This window comes from Ochotona curzoniae, unplaced genomic scaffold, assembly GCF_017591425.1.
Source record: "Ochotona curzoniae isolate NIBS_2020 unplaced genomic scaffold, NIBS_Ocur_1.0 contig_2754, whole genome shotgun sequence".
NCBI lineage: Eukaryota > Metazoa > Chordata > Mammalia > Lagomorpha > Ochotonidae > Ochotona > Ochotona curzoniae.
The window spans coordinates 18,369,396-18,391,580 of NW_024465582.1; the positions used below are offsets into that span (position 1 = coordinate 18,369,396).

At 40.6% G+C, this 22,185-nt stretch overlaps 1 protein-coding gene across 1 annotated transcript in view; it reads right to left on the reverse strand.

Moving 5' to 3' along the window:
• C9 (complement C9) overlaps window positions 1-21,977 on the reverse strand; it is a 35,015-nt gene extending 13,038 nt beyond the window's left edge. Inside the window, exons 1-8 of the mRNA XM_040977486.1 lie at window positions 21,881-21,977; window positions 14,429-14,534; window positions 13,775-13,919; window positions 13,361-13,508; window positions 7,104-7,242; window positions 4,739-4,999; window positions 2,873-3,113; window positions 979-1,119 (exon numbers count right to left, since the gene is read on the reverse strand). Of these exons, the coding sequence (XP_040833420.1) occupies window positions 979-1,119; window positions 2,873-3,113; window positions 4,739-4,999; window positions 7,104-7,242; window positions 13,361-13,508; window positions 13,775-13,919; window positions 14,429-14,534; window positions 21,881-21,957 (1,258 nt within the window). The 5' untranslated portion in view covers window positions 21,958-21,977. The remainder of the gene's footprint in view (window positions 1-978; window positions 1,120-2,872; window positions 3,114-4,738; window positions 5,000-7,103; window positions 7,243-13,360; window positions 13,509-13,774; window positions 13,920-14,428; window positions 14,535-21,880) is intronic.
• Between the last annotated feature and the right edge of the window lie 208 nt (window positions 21,978-22,185).

Genomic DNA, 22,185 nt, shown 5'->3' on the forward strand with positions numbered 1-22,185 from the left:
CATAATTTAGAAAGTGGAGTGTCTAACCCAAGATTATGCAGATACTTTAAGAGTGAAATAAATTATAATGTATGTTCTCATATTCATTTTTCTTTAATTTCATCAGTGGCTTCCAATCCTGGCTGCACACTGGAGACTGCTATGCTTTTAAAATTATCGGGCTCTCCTTGGTTAATCCTTATGAGACAATTCTCAAACATTTGTATTTAAAAACGCTCTGAGATATTTGTGATTAGAGTAAAAACTGAGAATTTCAGCACTACCTTAGGCTTATAGATCTGCAACAGATAAACAGTGAAAAAAGAACATGAGATTATTTTTTTAAAAATTCATTGAAAATGAAATTTAAAATATTTTTATAACAAAATTTTAAACCAATGCACCTGAGGAGTCTTATGACAGTTCATGAAAAATGTGTATTATGAAAAGTACTATGTATGGATTTCAATTTTTTTACACCAAAATACACTTTTTAAGTTCTACTTTCCATGAACTTTATTTAGGTTAAAAGCATTCATAGTTATGAAAAGGCACCACACTGATTAAACATCAAAGATAGATAAGTAACTTCAAGTTGGAAGGAATGTGGAGCTGAAGGATTGGACCTTCCCTTGGTCACCAAATCACGTCCACGCCCATCAGCCCCTTCCAAATGTGGGTTAAAATTAGTCAAGGAAAGGAAGTTTTTTCTCCAGATGCACTTCTGCCCTTGGCCTTTTATCACTGGCCTGATGAATACAGAAATCTACATTGGCTGTGGTATGAATGGCACACCCTGGCACTGTGCCTGGCACAATTTGCACACGGTAAGGCTGATAAGTGCATGTCCATGGCTCTTTGTGTCTATATTGAATTGTAAGTTGAAGTAGTTTTAAAGTCCTCTTGAGTTTTTCCAAATAAAGCAGATAGACCTTTAGGAGGATTCATTGAGAGGCAGTTGTCTTCTCTGACATTTGCAACCTAAATGTCTGTACTTACCAACTTTCCCACCATTTCTCTTCAAGCAATTGTTTTTATTAATTTGTCCTGTGAGTGAAATCCCATTAGATTTTCCATGGATATTGAGGGATAAATCCAAACCAAATCCAAGGCATCTCTTTACATCATTTAGTTCAATACCTGTTTGATACATTTATTTGCATATTGTTAGAAGATGTCTATCAATATTACAGATAAATTTTAATATGGCTATTTTATCAGAAACTCAGACTGACTTCAACTGATTGGTTGATGTACCTTTCTTTGTCCCTGCATGAGAGTGCAGTGGACTTTTTTTACTTTGCTTGTTAACTTCATGGTGGAGGACATGTTTATTACAATATTTATTTGAAAGGCAGAGAGAAGGGGAGGAATTTTATCTGATAGTTCACCCACCAAAAAGCCACAATGATTGGGCTGGGAGCTCCATCTGGTCTCCCATATGACTGGCAGGGACTCAAGTATTTGAACTTTCATTTCCCAAGTGCATGATTAGGAAGCTGGATCAAAAACGGAAGAGCCAGGATTCCAACCAGCGTTCTCATGGGGGCCAAGGCAAGTTTAATCCACAGAGCCACAAAGTCTACACCAACATTAACTAACGTCCTTAGGAGCTAAGTACTGTCATTAAAATACTTGTATAGATGAGGATTTGGAAAGGCTAAGTGTGTAAGCATCACGTTAACAGCTAATTGCCCAGGCAAGAAGGAGGGAAGCTAGAATTTTAGCCCAGAGCTGTCTGTTAAGCATTTCCGATGAATATGTCAATTTCATAATTGCATCACAGCGTATCGGCATCTCCTGATCCGCTTTGGAAGATAAAAAACAAAGAAAGATGGCCCTGGTCCTTAGGTCCCTGACACTTTGACATTCTAGCCTGCAAGAGCCAAGAAAGTGGTTTTACCCCTGCAGGAGACTGAGTGGTGATACGCTGGTTCTGATCCCCTTCTTAAAAAATATTGAGGGCCTGGTGTGGTAGCCTAGCAGCTAAAGTCCTTGCCTTGCATGTGCCGGGATCCCATATGGATACCGGTTTGCATGCTGGCTGCCCTTCTTCCCATCCAGCTCCCTGCTTTTGGCCTGGGAAAGCAGAGGATGGCCCAAACCTTGGGATCCTGCAATCCTGTGGCAGACCCTGAAGAGGTTCCTGGCTTCTGGCTTCAGATCGGCTCAGCTCCGGACTTTGTGGCTGCTTGGGGAGTAAATCAACGATGGAAGATCTTCCTCTCTGTCCCTTCTCCTCTCTGTATATCTGACTTTCCAATAAAAATAATAAAACTTTTTGAAAAAAAAAACTGAAAATTGGACATGATCATTCATGAAATAAGTGATTAAAAATTATTTTTAAAAAATCACCTTGTGCTCATTTTATTTTGCAAACTTAGATGAGCAGTATAGGCCGGGATGGTGAGTGTAGCTCACAGGTGTTTGCTATCTATAGCAGTTACTGGTGAGTAATCCCAGGCCTCTGCCATGGCCCACTGCTATAATGCAATCGGAATTGTCATATGATGTAGAAATAATTTTCTGCCCTTGCTTTAAGATGCTAGATATAATATTGCTTACAATGTCCCTCGCAGGAGAAAACACAACACATGCTCATTTCAACACTGATGAGTACCGAACACTCAGTTAGTAGAGAATTTACCAAAGCAGAAATGCTGGAGGGGGAGAGAGTGGGGAACTGCTCTCTCTTCAAATTAACCTTCATTCTTTAAAAGTTACTGTACATGTGATTTTTTTTCCCTGCTCATACATTTTAATGCCCATTGTACTCTTGGCACATTTCAACAAAAATTGTTTGAAAAATAAAAAATGACAACAGAAAACATCCTTTTAAAATAATGTTTAGTATAGACAGCTACTGAGGTCACATCACTGTTTGTATGCATACCATTTTGACTCATAGAAGCTTTATCCAGAACATATATTAGCTCATAGCGTCCTCCCAGAGACCCAGAGCTGCTGTAGTGGGTTCCATAGGTTTCCAAAAATGCAAAATATTCTCCCTTTTCATAGGTAGCTGGCAGAGCTTTTATGTCATTCAAGAAGGTGGTTGTCAGCACAACATCACGATTTCTCATCATAAACCTTCCCAGTTGAACTACTGCTTTCACATGCAGAAAGATTTTCTCCTTTTTAATAGATCAGATGAAGAAGAAAACTATGAGTTGTGTCCTCATTATTTCAAATTAAAACAATTACAGCATCTGGAATTTCACAGGGAATATATATATTTTTTGTAGCAATGATCATGAAATCCCACTTGAGTCCACTGAAGGGACTAAATTTAAAATGCTTCCAAGACTGGCAGCTGATGAGGTGTGCAGCAAACCAAAACTTTCACACATCACTAGTGGGAGAATAAAATAGTACAGTCACTTTGGAGAATTGCCCAGTAGTTTCTGTTAAATATATGTCTGCTCTATGATCAATAATTTCACTCCTACATATTTCCATATTTCCCCAAGATTAATGAAAATACTGTCCACGCAGTCACGTGTCATAGTTCCATAGCAGTGTTAGAATAGACAGCTTGGTATTAGAAAAGGTTCAAACACCCATCAACAGGGGCTTGATATAGACATGTTCGTGGAAAATGCTTAGAACAGAACTATGCACGAATTCACTCATCTCCAAGTGAATGTTCAATCGACAGCTCAAAGCTGGCTTATTTGCAACGTAAGTACTACTCCTCTTCTTCTCTAGATCTTTCCTACTCAAAATTTCTTCTATCAGGAACCCAATCATTCTAGTTGCTTAGGTTGAAAATCATGCTGTCATATTTGACTTTATACATGTCACGTCTGAGCTAGCACCATCTATAACCTGGATCATTGCAAAGGCTTTCTAAGATATATCCTTGCTTTTATTCTTGACATTCGTAATCTCTTCTTGATGGTGCCTAGAGGCCTGGTGTTACAGCAAAATCTGGCATTGTCTCTTTCAATGCCAGATCCCATTTTGAGTGTTGGTTTAAGTCACAGCTGTTCTGATCCAGGTCCCCACTAATATCCTGGTAAAGCAAATAATGGCAGCACAGGCGCTTAGGATTTAACACCCACATGGGAGACCCAGATGAAGCTCCTGGCTCCTCATTTGGCTTGGCCCATGTTCATCCATCTGACAAATGAATCAGAGGATGGAAGATTTTTCTCTTTCTGTTTCTTCCTCTCTGTAACTCTTCCAAATCAGTAAAAAAGAAAAGAAAGTATATTTTATATTTACCTCAAGGGTGATGAAATAAGCTTCAAATTTGGTTTGATTTTCTTAGAAAAACTCACATTGTTTAAGCCTCAGAGGTATACTACCAAGTAAGCAAACCAATTTCTGCAGTTCATACAATTTCAAGGTAACAGTACTTAGAGACAGACTTCGGAATGCAAAGAGTGCTCCTTCTAGTGCCCTGAAATGAGCTACCAGGATCCCTTTGTCTATTTCGCTGGGACGGTGGTGACTGTACAAATTGGAATTTCCTGCAGTTTCAGTCAAAAAGTATTCTCTGAATCCCTAATCCACATCCTCTGCTTAATATCACCCCACATCAAAGTTACTGTTACCCAAGATCCCATCAGATTGTTTTATTGTCAGCATTCTTCTTCCTGATAATTTAGCTAAATATTTGAGGATTTGATTGTGTTACTTCCTTCCACTCCTCTTATGAGGTCGGTCTTCTCAAAACACTTAAGCTCCAAAGAGGGCACTTGGGTAGCTGAAAACCAATCTCATTATACTCTCCACAGTGAATGTCTGGTCTTACCGTCTGTGAAGAATATGACAAAAATAGTTGGTAGATTTTATTTTTAGAATATGAAAATTGCAAGTCAGCCCAGGAACCTTTATGACTTGAGGAGTTTGTTTCCTGGGAAGCTTTTTCAGGCTTCATTGCCTTTGCTTCAGTTGGTGCAAATTTTAGAGCGAATTTTGTATTAATATTTGATGTCTCTTCTTCAATGACATGCTGGAATGCTTGAACCTGTTCTTCATAATCTTCAGTTCTGAAATTTCTTTCAATTTTGGTCTAAAAGAGAATAACCAAGTATTACTAAAAACAAGATATAAAGCAAAATAATAATAATTTTAAAAGAATAGGAACAATGAAAAAACAGGCAATTATTTGAAAAGCTGTAGAGTAAAAGAATTGATGAAAATGCTGGAATCAGATGGGTAAAGTTCAAATACGGGTTCTGCGACTGAAGGACATTGTATGGTAACCTCTCTGCGGTTTGTCTGATTTATAATCTGGATACCCAGCCTAGAGTTTGCCACAGGATTCAGTGAGATTAATACAGCAGATAGGTTTAGGAATATAATAAGCTTTAGGGGCAAGCATGTTGTAACAGACAAGGTGCCACTTGACATGTCCACATCTTACATTAATGTCTTGTACTGCTTCCGATACAGTTCCAGGCTAATGAGCACCTTGGCGGCAGCAGGTATAGGTTAAATAGCTGGGTCCCTGCTACATCCACCAGAAACTCTTACTGAGTTCCTGGATCCTGATTTGGGTCTGGCTTCCTTGCAATGATTGTAAGCATTTGGGAGGTGAAACAGTGAATGAGAGATATCCACCCATCTTTCTCTGTGCTAGTCATAATAAAGTAAACAGATAATGTGGAGATGGGAGTTTGGCATAGTGGCTAAGATGCTACTGAGATTCCCACATCCCGTATCTGAGCACTTGGTTTTGAGTGTTGGCTCCACTCCTTTTTCAGCTCCTGTTAAAATATATCCTAGGAGACAACAGAGAATGGTCACACTACTTGGCTCCCTGGCATTCCAAGTGGGAGATCTAGACTGAGTTTTGGGCTCCTGACTTTGACCTAGCTGAGCCCTAAATGTTTCAGATATTTGGGGCATGGGCCAATAGATGGATGATCTCTCTCTCTCCCCTTCAAACAAGATAAAAAAATTAAAACAATTAAACAATAATTTGAAGAAAAATGATAGCAAGCTCTCAAATGATAACATTAAAAACTAATTTTCAGAACAGATGCATACATATTCCCATTTGTGTAAAGAAAGGCAAAAAGAAAAAAGTAAACCTTCATTAAAAATTTATGGGCCAAACATTGTTTAAGATATTTTACATACGTTAACAAACTTAAATGAAATGGCCAGCTTGAATTCAACTCTCTGATGAAAAAAAAATTGTATTCCCAAACTTTACACCTGTGAGAGAAAGAAAACCTTTCTATGCATAAAAAAAATTACTAGATAAATAAGCTTAATGCCTCTCAATGTTTACTTTTAAAAGGAGAAACATGAAATGGAAGTTTGAGAAAATGAGTAGGCTTCCTTTTCTTGCATGATCTCTTTGCTGTTTGAACTTTTAAGTCATGTACATTTTACATGAAGAAAAATCAATTTAAAAGTGAACTACTTAAAAATGAAAACTTTCAACGACAACATCCTTTGCCGATGCAGCTAATTGTCAGATAGCTAATGTGCTCTGGTGCAGGTAAGGTTTACGTACGTCCTCTAAGGTATCATGTGTTGACATTTATTTCTCAGTGTAAAGTATTAAGAGAGTAGAAGTTTAATCCAGCTGTTTGTTTAAGGTGGTTCCCAGTACTAGGGTTAGATAAAGGCATGAGGGTGGAGGTTTTATAAGAAGAGGAAGGGCTATCACAGCCCTCACACTTGAACACATTCTCTTCTCTCTCCCTTCCTCATTCTCTCCCTCTTCTCCCTTCTTCCCTTACCTCCTGGCTTTAGCTCTGGGTTGCCTTGGAGCATTTGCTGGTAAGGTCACCTTCACCAAATAGAACCTCAATCTTGCATCTCTAGAACCATGAGCCAAAATAAAGCTTTATTTCTAACGCACGCTGTCTGTGGGATTGTGTTATTGGCAACAGAAAAATGGCAGGGCTGTTAACAGCAGCAGCTCAGCTTCCTTGTCAGCAAGCTTTTGGAAGGGATGCCATCCTTTTCTCTTCAAGCAATGCCAGGGACAGATGCAGTGGGGGCAGATGGGGGGTCTGTTCTGTGCAGAAACATAAAGCTAACCCTGTCTCAATGAAGTACTCAAATGTCTTGGGTCTGGTTTTTTTTTCCCCATGGTATTTATACTTAAAAAGTTGAAGAAACTTTTTATCCAAAAGCTGAGCCATGAAGAGACTTACTTCATAGGCCAATGACTGCACATTCCAGGGTCTTCGATAGTACGTCAATGTATTTCCATCCCGAACCCGGAAACACAATCCATTGTAGAACTCATTGTCGAAAGGCGTGGTTAGGGGGTCCATCCCTAAGATGTTGATCCTGAGAATGAACAGAATAGCATCAGGTATGCTGCAGTAGCACATCCGGCTCAGGCTAGGCAGCCCCAAGAAGCCGCAGAAACAGCTTGGGTTCCTGTCACCATCACCCAGCAGGAGGGTAACCTAATCAGGAACAGAAACAGGAGCCTGTTCAGCCTGGTTCAGCGTCTCTGGCAGACAGCATCCGCTAGAAGGGCCTTATAAACTCTTTCAGGTAACCAGGGCACTGCTTAGTGTGCAATGAAAAAAAATAAATAGGGCACATGGGACCATCTGGCTCCTGGAGTCTTAACACCACTTCTGTAATTCTTACCGCTTTTAGTAATCCAAGAGTCCATGCTGTAACATCAACTATTTAAATTATTTGAGAACAGAGCATCCCACGGGGGTAGTATTACACGTGCGTGTAATTTTTCATATATGAATCAACATTGGGGCTCTTTTCCCTCTTTCCTGTTCTCTTTAAAGTCAAGCTTTTTTCCTCCAGTTGTCTCTACTTGTCGACAGTTCCATTCCCCTCAGGCTTATATTATTCCTCCTACACTTTTCAAGAGGAACACAAAAATTTCAGCGTCCTAGGAAGAGATTTTCAAAAATGCTGTTGACTCCCCTACTAGCAAAATGTTTTTATGTGGCAAGTCTTCATTCATAAGTGAGAATCTTGCTTACCTTTAAAAAGCATAAGCCTGATTCATGGGCTTGAACACAATGTTTGAACAAGGCATAATTAAGCCTTTGTGGGATAGCGTATTATTGAAGGTACACAATTGTTAACTGTCTAAGATAGCTGAATTCTGGGTTCTCTAGCAAGGCAGGCAAGAATGGAGATCCTCAAATCTGTGACTTCTCTGACATAAAAGCATAAACTCAGCTGTTGTTCTAGATCACTTTTCTAACCCCAATGAACTGGACTGCAAATCTGGATGCCGGTTGCAAGAGCCATTTGTCTTGAGGGTGGTTGACTTACTGCAACCTGATCGCTAATGTAAGCCAAAGAATCGGATGTACATCCTATTGCTAATGGGACAGTTAACTGCAGCATCTTTATATGAAGAACACAGTCTCAATAAACTTTCCATCTACAAATACAATTAATATGAGTCAACCTTAATGGAAAACAAGGAATTGGCATATGGATTATTTTCTCAGGGTTGATGTAGAGATAAAAGAAACTGTCTCCTGCTACCTTTTCCATTAAAAATAACTCCCAGGAGGAGCTATAGCCCTGAAGTTCTCAAGTAAGGCCAATATCTATTCAGCTGAGTCAGACAAAACCAAACAAACAAAAACTAAAACAAGAAACACCATTAAATAGCTGTTTACTTTAAATCTTGTATGTGTGTGTGGATCCATATGTCTATTCATATCTGTATATAGACATATCTTTATCTTCAGTGAATAATGAAATAAATCTGGTTTGGAATGATGAACTGTTAGGTGACTACTATATTTAGTATGGAATAGTAACAATGGGGGAATAAGATTAAGCTAGGTAATAGAGCATTTACTTTCACAAGATTTACCCCTAAGTTAGGGAGTAGGTCATATAATTACAGATTCTGACAAAATGGCCAAAGGGAGAATAAATTTATGCCAAGGTAGTGCTATAGAATCCAAATCTTCTAAGAGGAAGTCAGTTCCATGGAATAGCCATAAAATGAGGTTCAGGACAAGTGAGATTTGATCTGGGCTTGTGAAGGGTGCTAAAAGAGGAGGAAAGGTGCGGGCAACAGATAGAAATGTGAATGGTGTGTTTGGGAGCAGTGGGGTTCAGACTTTACTTACATCTCTCATGTAGAAATTTGGACAAGTTGTACCTTATTGTACCTCTTAAGTATGACATGTAATATTTTTATTATAAGATTAAATAATTGTGAAGGATATAATTTACCAGCAACTGATTTTCCCCAATACTATCACTGCTAAATTTTAAATTCAGAATTTTTAAAATAAATTATAAATAGAAAAAATTTATATTTAATTATTATTATAATACATAACATATGATGTAAACATATTAAATAATATATCTAATATAAAACATTTTGTATTCTAAATTCTAAGTTTTACATTTAGAAGTTTTAATTTCATAAAGTTGCATAAAATATGTAGAAATTGCTATGTACTTCATATTTTCATATTTTTGAATCTATATTTCCATTTCTCTTCTCATAGAAATTTAATAATATGTGTAGTTAATGCTTGTGAAGTTTTACTGTCCTATTATCACACTTCAATATATCAAAAAATGTTGAGATTTTAAAATGCTAAATATCTTTCTACCAGTGTCTGAGTGTAAAAAAAATTTTCATTACTAATAGGAATGTTTATTAACAAATTTAAATTATTGCTAAACCTAAGTAAAATTATATAAGAAATCTGTCTCAATGAAATGAATGAAATAGCTTTTTAAAGGAATAGATTAGCTCCTTTTCCCTGGGTAACTATTACTTAGAGCCATGAAGAGACAAATGCCAGCATTAATTTCATCCTATTTTCCATCTTTACAGATGTAACTGCTAGGAGATAGCAATTACATGTAAGAATAGATGGAATTTTGTTTCCGCAATAGCATTCAATTCCCCTATCTTCTGAGTTACATACTGAAGATTACATACTAGTCTTCATCAAAAATTATTTTTATAGCCCATTATCTGACATCGTTCAATGTTGTTGATAAAAAGAAATTGCATATTTTCCACAGCATTAGAGCATGAAGATCTGGAGTTATTTCCTGGTTTTCATACTCAAAATGTGGGAGAACTGAGGGATATACTCGGCTTTTGCAAAGTGGGAGGTAAATGATTGTAAAACATAAAGTCAAGGACAGGGCTTGGGGAGGGTGTAGTGGTGCAGAGTTTTAAGCTTTTAGTGGTGAAACTGGCATCCCAGATTTTACAGTATCACCTCCAGTGCCTGTTGTTCTGTTTCCCATGCACTATTTCACTGATGCACCGAGGAAGGGAGCTGACGATGGCTCACGTGCTAGGGCTCCTGGAAGCCATGCTGGGAGACCACGGCAGAGTGTATGACACCTGGTTTTGTCCTTGCCTAGCCCTAACCACTGAGAGCGTTTGAGCTGTGAGCTGGCAGAAGTAAAATCTCCCTCTCTCATTCTGCCTTCCAAATAAATGAACAAGTAAATATTGCAGAGAAGAAAGGAGAGGGTTTAATAACTTGGAGTTAGCTGAGACATATGTCATGGATTGTATGAAAAAAAAACTGTACAAATGGAAGTGGCGGATTTATGAATTAGATAATAATTACTAAGAATGGAAAATTTTAAACATAGCTGTCTCTCCTTTGGAAAGTTTTTGTGCACCCCATGTCTAGCGTGTCTACTCTAAAGTTTCAAGGTTAGTGTTTCTCAGAGCAGCAAATTAGTCTGTTTGCTGGATTCGTCTGGAAAGCGCCAGCAAAGCTGATACAAGGTCTAAATGGCACAGCTAAGAAAGAAAGTTTTCAAAAGTTTTTGATTTGGTTCCACTGCTACAGAGACAGCTAGTCTAGTCTAGAATGAGCCAATTCTTTTTTCTGCCAAGAAACATGAAAATTTTTCATGGATGGAAAGTAATCACCTAGGATATTATAAAAACAAAACAAAACAAAGTATTCTTTGGCAACAGTTAGGTTGTTTGTTTTCACACCTGCATCTTAGAACCAAAGGCAGTTCCATGCTTACCAGGTGAACCAAGGAGAAAGTTCCTGTCACAGAAGTGATGCTATGCTGAGATCACAAAGAAAGCATAAGCCTTGTATATTGCAAATCATTTACAGCTGGTTTGGATTTATTTATTTTCAATGAACGCAAGAGGAGTTGGAAGGCTTCCTTATACATTTCTGGAGACTCTCAAATTCTTACAAAGCAAGATGCTGCACCGAAAGAGTCTGATTTCTCTGGGTATGAGGGTTTAAATGAGAGTTCTTCGAATGCAAATGCGTGCAAATTAGGGACCACAAGACCTTGTGACTTTCTTACTTAAAACAATCTGTGTGTTGGTTGAGAGGATTTGAGGTTTCCCAGACCACTTGTGTAAAGGCAGGTTATGAGCATTGGCTCTGCTTGGCTTGTTAGCACTTACTGCCTTGATTTCACACATAGTCCAAACTCCATGCAATAGTGCAGATTTACAGGAAATAAATATTTCATTTAAATGACACTGAAGACTATCATAAACCAATCTTGTGTGCTGTTTTGAAATTTTGATTACATACCACTCTTCTACAGTCTCAATTCAAATATTTGACTATAAAATATCTGCTTAAGGAGTTCCACTTTTAAGATAAATTTTGCTTTGCTGTTAAGAGGCTGGCTTCCAGATGTTGTATGATGTGGGAGAGGTGTAGGTGATGCTGAGGGTGTGGGAGAAGGCCAGGGTCAGGTGGCATGATGGAAAAAATAGTTGTATACGAGTCAGAAAAACTTGGGTTTGAGATTGGCTAAAAAATGCTTTGCCACATGACCTTAATTATTTCAGTCAGGTTTCCTCTGCAAAATTAATATAATACCTTTCCCTAATAATCTCAGAGGATTATTATAAAGATCTATGATGGAATGTACAAAAAAAGTTTTTGCAATGTTCAAAGTATTCTATGAATGAAAGCTGTCATAGAACAATAGATTTTATGAAGGCCACATTTTCTGTAGTTTAACACTCATGTCATGGAGAATTTAATAAACAATGTTGATGGACTGACTGCATCAGGGCACCTCGTTTCCCACTCTGGCCCCAGCCTCTTCATGAGCCTGTAAGGGTCAGCCTGTGATGTTTCCCAACTCCAACCTATACTATGGTGAAAAAGGAACCACTTAAAGTTATCTAGTCATCTTGCTGCAAAGGCTCTTCATGAAACTCCCTGACAAATGCTGTCTGGCAGATTTTTCTTTGCCCTGAACAAAGGAAACCAATAGAATTGAGTAACTGTTTTTCAACTACGAGGGCTAAAATTTCTGTGTTCCTTTGCTATTAAGACACGCTTTAACTTGGCCTGATGTGAGAACAAATAACATATGTAATTCCCTGCTTCCAACTCTTTTGTTTAAGAAGAAAACGTTCTTGGATCTCAAACAAAGCAAAACAGAGCAGTAACGGGCTTTCACCATGGATATACAATGTCTCCCAGAGGAAAGCAGCAAAACCGGTGTTGATCCATTCATAAATACAGTGATCTGGTTGTCAGGTTTTGGACAAACACATATCCACTGTTTGCCACTTCCTAAGAGGGCCTGGCTGAGTTTGGGGTCCAAGATCAGACAATTGATTCAAGATTCCCATCTTTAAGCTAAGAGCCAAAGGCACTGTGGGTAATATTGGGATGCTGCTTAGACAAGACTTTATGAAGTAAGAAAAGAAAACATGAAATGCTTTGTCTGGTAAGATCCCGGCAAAGAATGGCTAAGAGCAGTTGATGGAGAGTTTGTGACAGTAACCCTGGGTTGCTTTTATGGAACAGAAAAGATCAGAATTTTAGGTTTATGTAATTTTCCCAATATCTGGAGCCCAGGTCTCTGCATATTAGAAGTAGAGTTATCTTCTTAGAACCATATCTTCGAAATACATGGAGTCTGTTCCCTTTATATTAAATCAAACAACAACAACAACAAAAAAAACAACCCTACTCTGAGTTCTATACTACAAGATTTCCCTTCTCTTTGAGACTTAGAGCCACCTGTAAGGGTCCCTGTGTTTGACATGGAAAATGAGAGACATATCAGAACCTCAAACCCAGGTTGCTGTCTCGGATTCCATTCTTCCTGGACCAATGCCAGGACGCTGAGATCATGTCCTCAAATGTAGACCTAGACGTTCCAGTGGAATTGAACTGCCAGACCTATGATCGGTGACTCATTTCCAAATGCCACTGTGTTGTGTCAGCAGGCTGCATTTTTCAGAGGCTCAGAAATGAGATGTGTCACTTCCTCATGAACTGAAAGGGAATCCGCTACTATCCTGATACTGCAGCCCTTCTGCAGATCCCTCTGGGAGACAGGCAGTCATCCAAACGGTCCTGAGATATTGAGTCCACGCTTCATTCAGGCTCAGGCTTAATACAAGGTCAGGCAGAAGGAGATCATTTCCCTCCCAACTTATCTGGACGAGTCCAGGTGAAATACAAACCCATAGCCTGCTGTCCGTGCCAGCTCTGACTCTTCGACCTCGCGATCACGGCAGGGGGGGCGGGGATCCTTCTCACAGTCCTCCTCATCTGAAAAGTCTTCACAGTCATTGTCACCGTTACACAGGAGTCGCCTCGGTATGCACCTGCCTGCAACAAGTCAAAATCAGAAAAAAAAATGAAAAAAAAAAACGAACAACTCTATGTCTAATGACAAACGTTCCCTCCTGCAGAAATCACCAACTGCACATAAATGCCACAGGTGAGGTACCAGACAATCCCCTTGGAGTTCTTGATAGAAAATTCCAAAAGGGAGGTGAGCCCTCTCGTACTTGCAAATACGAGCATGTGGAAGCATGCCCCCTCACCCCCCGCCCCCCAAAAGGTGAATGCAACGAGCACAAAGTAAAGATTACCTGTGCCACACTGAAACTCATTTCCACAGTCCACTTCGGCGTCCTCACATACCTCCGTGGGCACGCACGATTGCCTGTCTCCCAGAGAGTCCGTGCAGCTTTTCCCTTTATATTGTCCAAAAACCTCAATGCTTCTTGAACGAAACTGTACAAAACGAGCTAGAGAGGTTAGAATTTCTAATGTCCCCTACCCCCAAAGAGAGAGAGAGAGAGAGAGAGAGAGAGATGGAAAGAGAGAGAGAGAGAAGCATTATGGTCCAAAGGTGTATCCATACCAGTACAGCACTCCAAATCCAAGTGAGGCAACAGACACAAGCGATTGAATTAGTCACTGGTGTTACTTAACTTGCACTTCACTTTCTAGGTTTACTCCCAGGGGTGGGGAATTTTTTTTTCTGTCATGGGCCATGTGTATGCTTTCAACTCATTTGTGGGCCATACAAAATTATTGACTTAAAAAGGAGTCTACAAGTTTTATTAAATTTTGAGTTCCATCAATATTTCCTGGCAAGGCTAGCCACCTCCATTTAGAGGTTTCCTTCTTGTATCTGGGTTTGAAACTGCGTTGTGGGAATCCCATGGTCTCACAGATTCCTCTGGAGATGCCAGTGAGAGCTTCTGTAGGGGATGTTAGACGGAGTAGAGCACACTTACCATCTGCTTGAGACAAGGATCACATTGTGACCATGAACTCCAGGGGCTCATTCTGCAGTCTCTGGGCATCAGAGAGTCACTCCTTTGTGCTGGTGCCTGACCATAGCTAAGGTAGCAGAACACATGGATTTAGAATAACCATTGACTTCTGGTTAATTTTAAGGCAGTGACACTCTCCAATTCGTAGTAACCCTTGGCTCCAGGTCACAGCCATTGTAATAGAACACAGCAATCTACAATGACCATGGTGGGCGCCTGCTTTCACGAAGCCTTCACAAACTACTTTAACTTTTCTCTTTTCCAAGTCAAGCCACTTGTTCTTTTCCTATCCCTCTCATCTGACTCTTGACCACATGCTGTTTTCGCAGTTTCAATTAGTCTTTTCATTTAGATTTTGTACTACATTGTAGCATAGCTTTCAAGTGAACAATAACAGTAATAAGGAAAACTTGCAAGAAATCCTGCCAGGTAAATTAGGATAGCTCAGCTTATATTTCCTACAATATTATCAACTCATCAAAACACATGGCAGATGCAGAAGTTGTTCCAGGCTCCTGGCTTAAGCCTGTCCCAACCCTAGCCCTTGTTGCCACTGGGGAATGAACTAGCAGATGGAAGATATCTTTGTCTTCCCTCTATGTGTCTATACCTATGCCTTTTAAATAAGTAAAAATAAACCTGAAAAAAGACCCTCCAGGATAAAACCCTTGTTTAGGTACATTGAATGATTTTATTTTAATTTGCATATCTTTAAAATACATACAGTCATTTAAAATAAATACACTCATTTTAACAGGCACTGAAGGACCCCAACATGTGAATTTTGTGGGAACATTTAGCATGTAACAGTCAAAAAATGCTTTTTGATTAAGCAATATCTAGTATGTTTTGTCTATCACCTTTCCAAAGAATTTCCAAAGCTCTTTTTCTCATCATCAAAATGTGGTAGATATCATTAGTTCAGTTTCACAGGGGTGAATTACACTACTCACCCCAGTCAAAGATGAGCATTTTTGGAGTTCATGTCTCTGCTTCTGATTCCATGCCATTTTGCACTGTCCCTTCTCTTTCCCACCTTAACACACGCAAGCATATTTGAAATAAACTCAGGGGACATAACTTACACCATCATTTCTGAATAATCTACTAAGTTTTACACATTGGAAAATAGCAGGGATGCAACTGATGTTTATAAACAGTAGCCTCACGCAAAGCCAACCCGCTAGAAAACCTGGTTTTTTCCTGGGTTTATGTTAAGTGTATGCCTCAATGATATCAAATGAGACAAATTTAAACTGAAAATTGTGATCATTCCAGGATGTTTTGCCTTCGCTATTCCAGGTGCCTGGGACTCCTCAGACACAATAAGGGCAGAATGCATGAGACTTATTAGGAGGGAATGACAGGTTATACAAAAAGAGCATGCTATGAAAATGAGTATGTAACATCAGTATCAAGAGCGATCATTAATCTTGAGCAGCACTCTCCCTCCTCAGCCCCTCTGACACACTCAGCCCTTGTTCTTTCCTGGCTCGCGGATGTGTGCAAGGCTCACCACCCACTCATCATCGTGCTGAGCCATGAGGCTGAAGGGAGAAGTGGTCCTAAAGCACTTTCTGGATTCTTAGATGAAATGTGTTTGTCAAGAGAAACATGTCCTCAAGGGGTTCCAAGTCAGCTTGAAAGTCACTTCCAAGGTCAAAGTGAGGAGCATCACCACAGCAGGAGGTCTAACTCTGAGCCAGACATGCCTTCAGCGAAGGACCACGGATATATGTCTGGTCCCATCTGCTTGTCACAAAGAGGAGTTTCTAGCTTTAGAACAAGAAAAACCTAAGCAGTAACTCACACTTCAGGACACGTGGTAGTAGGCACAGATGGGAAAACACCTGTGGTTCAAAATGATTTGATACGAGGGAACACTGGGGCAGGAGAGAAAGTGCAGAATTGAAGGCATAAAGGCCTGTGTGTACCAGAGCAGATGAGCTGGTATACAAGTGGGCTGGTTAGCTCTCATAGGAACCTGTCTTCCTCAACACCACTGTCTACGCTCAGAGAACTTGGCTGAATTTCAATTGTCATACTTCTCACTAAGATTGTAAACTCTGTGAGATCAGAATGAGCACAAAATTATCCTGTACTCCCCTACACTATATCTGGCTTACATGGCCAACTCAATAAATACTTTCTGTATTGCATGGAAAAATGAATAGATATTTTTGAGGAATAGCAGTTGATAAGTAAACAGGTGCTATGCTGTATTGAGTATGGAAATGAAAAACACACGTATATGAGAAGTCTTCAAGAAGTCCACGAAAACGTATGAAAAAACTACGCATGTGTTTCCAACTTTTAATTTCATGTTCTGTTTGTATCTTTTTGATACATTCTTGTACAGACAAAATTGGTGGGGGGGGGGAACTGGCATTTTCAGTATCTTCAGTTTTTTTGGCTCAGCTGCTTCAGTATTTTTTCAGGATTATTGAGACGAATGCCACTAAATATATTTGAGCAATAGTTGTTGACATTTACAAATTTTAATTGTAGAACTTTTCCTCCAAATCTTTATATTCATTATTCTACTTAGTCCTATGAACCACCTACTGCTGCTACTACTATACTTTGAAGAGAGGAAATGGAGGGGCAGAGTGATGACTGGTTTCCCTCGGCTTATCACAGCGACATAGTGGCAGAGTTGGAATTCAAACCCAGTCAATTTCTCTCCAGAGCTCCCATCCCCACCCATTCATTGGCCTTCTCTCTTCCAGTCTAATACTTCTTGATAAGCTATTTGAAAACTGGAAAAAGAGAACATATGAAAATTATACTCCCACTAAAACATGCCAGAAAAAAAATTAAAAATGAATGAAAAGTTAGGGAAAACATTTATAATTCATGTCAGAAACAAAACTATAAAATAATCATGGAAATCCAAAAACCAAAACAAGAGACTCAATGAAAATTGGGCAAGAGAAATTGACCATACACACACATATGAAATCCAACCCTGAACACATGGCTTGTAAATATTGGTAAAAGTACACAACCTGACTCAATAAGACAAATTAAAGTCCTGCCAAGATGCAACTTATTTTTACATCCATGGGATTGACAAATAAAAAGTTGGCCTGCAGCTCCAGCTGGCAAGACCCCAGGGAAACAATACGTTCCTGCCCTACTGGGTCAAAGTACAAAACAGCACAAAATCCTGGGGCCAAAGCGCAGTGTCAGCAACCCTTGAAGGTGATGTCACTTCTGGGAATTAGTTTAGCTACACATGTCCACTTACAATAAATGATATGTCCCTACAGATACGCAGTAGAGCCTTGCTTCTAGTAGAAACTGAGACAATCCAATGTCCATCAATAAGAGAAGGGCTACCACAGCTATTTGTCCACAGCGTGGAAAATCACAGGGCTCTTGCTAAGTGCTGATAGCATGGTAGAAAACATGACACACGATCCTAAAACCTGCGGGAGTCTCTCTAAGAAGTGTGGCGAGCAGAACCCCCCAGAGGGACGCAGTGCAAGCAGGGTGGACTGCCCGCCTGGGGAAGTGGCTTTGATGGGAGGCATAATGGGATGGCAGAGAAACTATGGATTTTCCAGAAACAAGTTAATGCTACAAAGAATATTGTGTGAGGCTAAGGTGGATGGAGCTCAACTGCAGATGCAGAAGCATGTTGGCTATTCAAAGATGCATGCATTTCTAACTGGGTGGAGATCAGAAGAGAAAGGGCCAAGCAAAACAGTTCAAGGCTCCGCCTGGTGCACAAGATGGTGAAATCTTGAGGCTGCTGTTCACCTCACTTGGTCTTTGCAGAGGGAATAAACTAGATCCATCAATGAAATTCCCCTTATGGGGGAAATTTTAAGTTAAAATAAAACCAGGGCAGCATTGTGGAAAAGGAGGTTGAACTGTGTTGCCTGTGAAGCTAGAATCCTATATGCTGCCGGTTCCAGTCCATGCTGCTTGCTCCACTTCTGATCCAGTTTGCTGTTAATGGTCTAGGAAAAGCGGTAGAGGATGGCATAAGCACTTTGGCTTCTGCATCCATCTGAGAGATCTAGAAGACGTTCCTGGGTCTTGGCTTCAGCCTGACCGAGCCCTGGCTGTTGAAGCCATTTAAAGACTGAATCAGGGCGTGGATGATCTCGCCCTCTATCTAACTCTTCCTTTCAAATAAAATAAATCTTTAAAAATTAAAAATCAAACATTAAAAGAAGAAAATCAATGTGCTGTGAAACAAAAATAAGGGCATTTCCTCACAGCAAAGCAGAAAAGTTTGCAGAGTATATTATAAGGAGGAAAAAAGCACTAAGTCCAGGCTAGGCTGTATAATACCTGTTACACAAGAGACGGGAGCAACAAAGACTGTACATAACCCTGTGCTTCAACCTACAGAAGAAATACTGCAAGGATGCAAAAGAAACAAATGTGCATCTTTACCTACAGGGCAGATTGAGGCAGCAGAGGACAGTGTCCTAAAGAGCTCACGTGTCATAACACGGATCGCACGGAAACTCCTGTGTAAGGAAAGCTGGAATCCACAGGGTGTTCCCTGCTTGCGTGAGCATTCCTATCTACAAGTTACCAAGAGCAAAAGGTAGTTGCATTTCTAAAAGCACATGAGGCCTGCCTGTGACCCAGATAAAGGTTGGACAGTTGTTATCTCAGCCACCCCTCCCAGCAAACCGCATGATGATTCCTATTTTCGAGGCAAGACGCAGGTTTCAAGAAGCTAAGGAATTTGCCCAGGGCATTTAGCTATTCAACTGTGGCTCCTGGAATCACACGCAGGCCACCTGACTCCACAAGCTATGCTGTGAGCTGTATTCTGTTCTCAGTACAGCTTTAACCATTGCTATTTTCCCTTGAGAAACATAAAGAGATGATGTCCTCTTCATGACCTAGTCTTACAAGCACATTCATTTTCGCTTAAAAAAATGGGTCTGGCACAATAGCTGAGTGGCTAAAGTCCTATGGGTGCCAGTTTATGTTCTGGCTGCTCCACTTCCCATCCAGCTCTCTGCTTGTGGCCTGGGAAAGCAGTCGAGGATGGCCCAAAGCCTTGAGACCTGCACCTATGTGGGAGACATGGAAGAGGGTCCAGGCTCTTGGTATTGGATCAGCGCAGCTCTGGTCGTTGTTGCCACTTGGGGAGTGAATGGTCAAACAGATCTTCCTCTCTGTCTCTCCTCCTCTCTGTATATCTGACTTTGCAATAAAATAAATGAATCCTAACAAAACAAAACAAAACAGAAAAACAATGGAGTTCCAGACAAGTGGCTTCTGCCTGGCCCTGCCCTGACCACTGTGGCCATTTGGTAAGTAAACCAGTAGATGGGAGTTTGCTTGCTCACTTGCTCTCTCTCCCCCACCCCTTCCTCTTCTCCTCTTTCCCTCCCTCCCTTTGTCTCTGACTTTGAAATAAATAATAGACATTCTGTAAAAACATATCCTTACTTGGAAATGGACTCTTTATAGAAGTAATCGAGTTAAAACTAAAAACTTTAGGATGGGTCCTAATCCAACATGACTGTTGCCCTCATAAAATAGTGACATTCTCACAATAATACACACAGTGGAACGAAGTGAAGATAGCCACGTGACAAGAGGCAGGCACAGGCTCGATGCACCTGCAAACCCAGAAATGCCAAAGCTGCCAGCCATCTCCAGAGTTGAGGAGGGATTCTCTTTTGAGCCCCCAGAGGGAGCCTGCCTTGCCTACAACTTTTTCTAGCCTTCTGGCTTCCAAAATGATGAGACCACATATTTCTGTTGTTTGAAATCAGCTGGTCTATGCTAAAAGCTGGCCTCAGGGAGATGAATGCAACTAACATCTTGTGGATGAAGACTGAGGTTTCAGTGAGGCTGAAATTGCTCAAATAGGTCTGGTTGAAAAGGAATGAAGCCTTGACCTGACATGGGAAATCTATCTCCAAAAGAAGGCTCCACTGTGATCTCATTAGTCTATTTAGACATCATTTGTAAATTCTAGCTCCTCAGCTCTTACTCAAGCAAATCATTTGTCTTACTTCCTCACTGAAGTCTCGGGTCTACTGTTTTGACCTCAACCATCTGCCCAAGGGCAGAGCATAGAGTGTTCAGAGTGGGGCAACCTTGACACACTGGGAGCGCTTGGTACACAAGGCCAAGCCAGTTGAGCAGAAGAGCCGCACGGCATTGGGGGTCAGCTGGGGAACCTCCTGGTCCCCTCTGGAACAACTGCGTGTGGTTAGCAGCCAGGAGGTCATGGACTTCAAAGTAGTGGAAGCCTTCTCTCATTTTTCATCAGCAGGGATCACAATCCAGGAATGTGGATTGTTTGAATAATTTTTCTCATGTAAGAAAAGGTCAGGGTAAGTACAAGAGGGTTAAAGTAGCTGTCAGAAACCACCTTGGCAAACATTTCTCAGTGTGTAGTGCTTCTTAGCTCCTACGGGATGAAGACATGATGGGAACAAGGCAAATGTGGCTGAGCACTTGACCTAGGGCCTGTGTTGCTCTGCATCATTCCACCGAACAGTGGTCTTTATTGCAGGTGCCAGGCGAGGGAAGATGGGCTGGAAATGGTCCTCCAGGTTCAAAACTGAAGAGTCAGATGACCAAAGGGGAATCAAACACAGATGACAGCTATGTTTAGGCACAGGGACACATTCCCCTGGCAGCATGGCTGTAGTTGGGGAACATTTTCATGCCTTCACTGGATCAGATCCTGCTGTACTGACCTGAGCAGGTAGATGACCTTTCCTCCTGACAGATGTGTCACGGGGTCCTCCACACTAGGACTTCTAGATGGAACACTGAGATTTAGTGAGCACTTACTGTCCAGTGAATTCATGTCCTGCATGGGGCCGGTACGGGCTTCATGATTGTGATTAGGATCAGAGAAAAAGGAGATCAATATATTTGTTGGGAGAATGGCCGTGACAGGTCTGCGTCATGGCTATTCTTGAAAGGAAGGGATTTGACCATAAGGCGTCTAACAAAATGTGTTCTTCTGACTCACAAGGAAGAGAATCAAAGTGAGTAAACTTGCCTCCTACAGAAGGAAAAAATAGTGAGGCTTAGGGTTGGATAATGAGGCATAGTGAAAGATTAACTTCTCCAATTTTCAACTTCTCTGACATTAGACACTGACAGGCACAGCATTTTCACACACTGCTGTACACCAGCTTTGTTTCTGTGAACTAGATGGTTAGATCAGCCCTACTGTTTGAATGCTTTGTTTCAAAAGAAACTGCAGAAACAGCTACAGGTTTTCGCCAACTATTGACAAAGACTCATCCTATGCATTTTCTTAATTCTTTTCAAAGACTCAGTGCTCCAGCTTCAGGAAATCTCTCTGTGGATTCATACTTTCATCTACTGTGCTATGAAGAGGGAGATATCAAAAGCCCAAACATCACCATGAAGTTGCCGAAACAAACAGAAAAGGGGCAGACTCACCTGGGAGTGGGTCCTCCTGCCAGGGCACTGATTTCTAAAATGCAGACCACAAAGATGAGGCTGTGCCTGGTGGCCATGCTGCTCTTGCTGGGCAGCTCCCAGTGGGATGCCTGGGCAGGTGGAGCATTTATTTGCGAAGTGGCCAGAGGCCAGGGGCAATCACTGTGCCGGGAATTTTTGTCAATTCCGGCTGGTGAGGAGTTGAAGTTCAACTATGGGAAAAGATGTTTTGTAACTCTTGGGTGTCCTGGTTTCTCCTATGGATAAGGTCGTTTGGGGAACGGATACCATGAATGCTAAAGTGG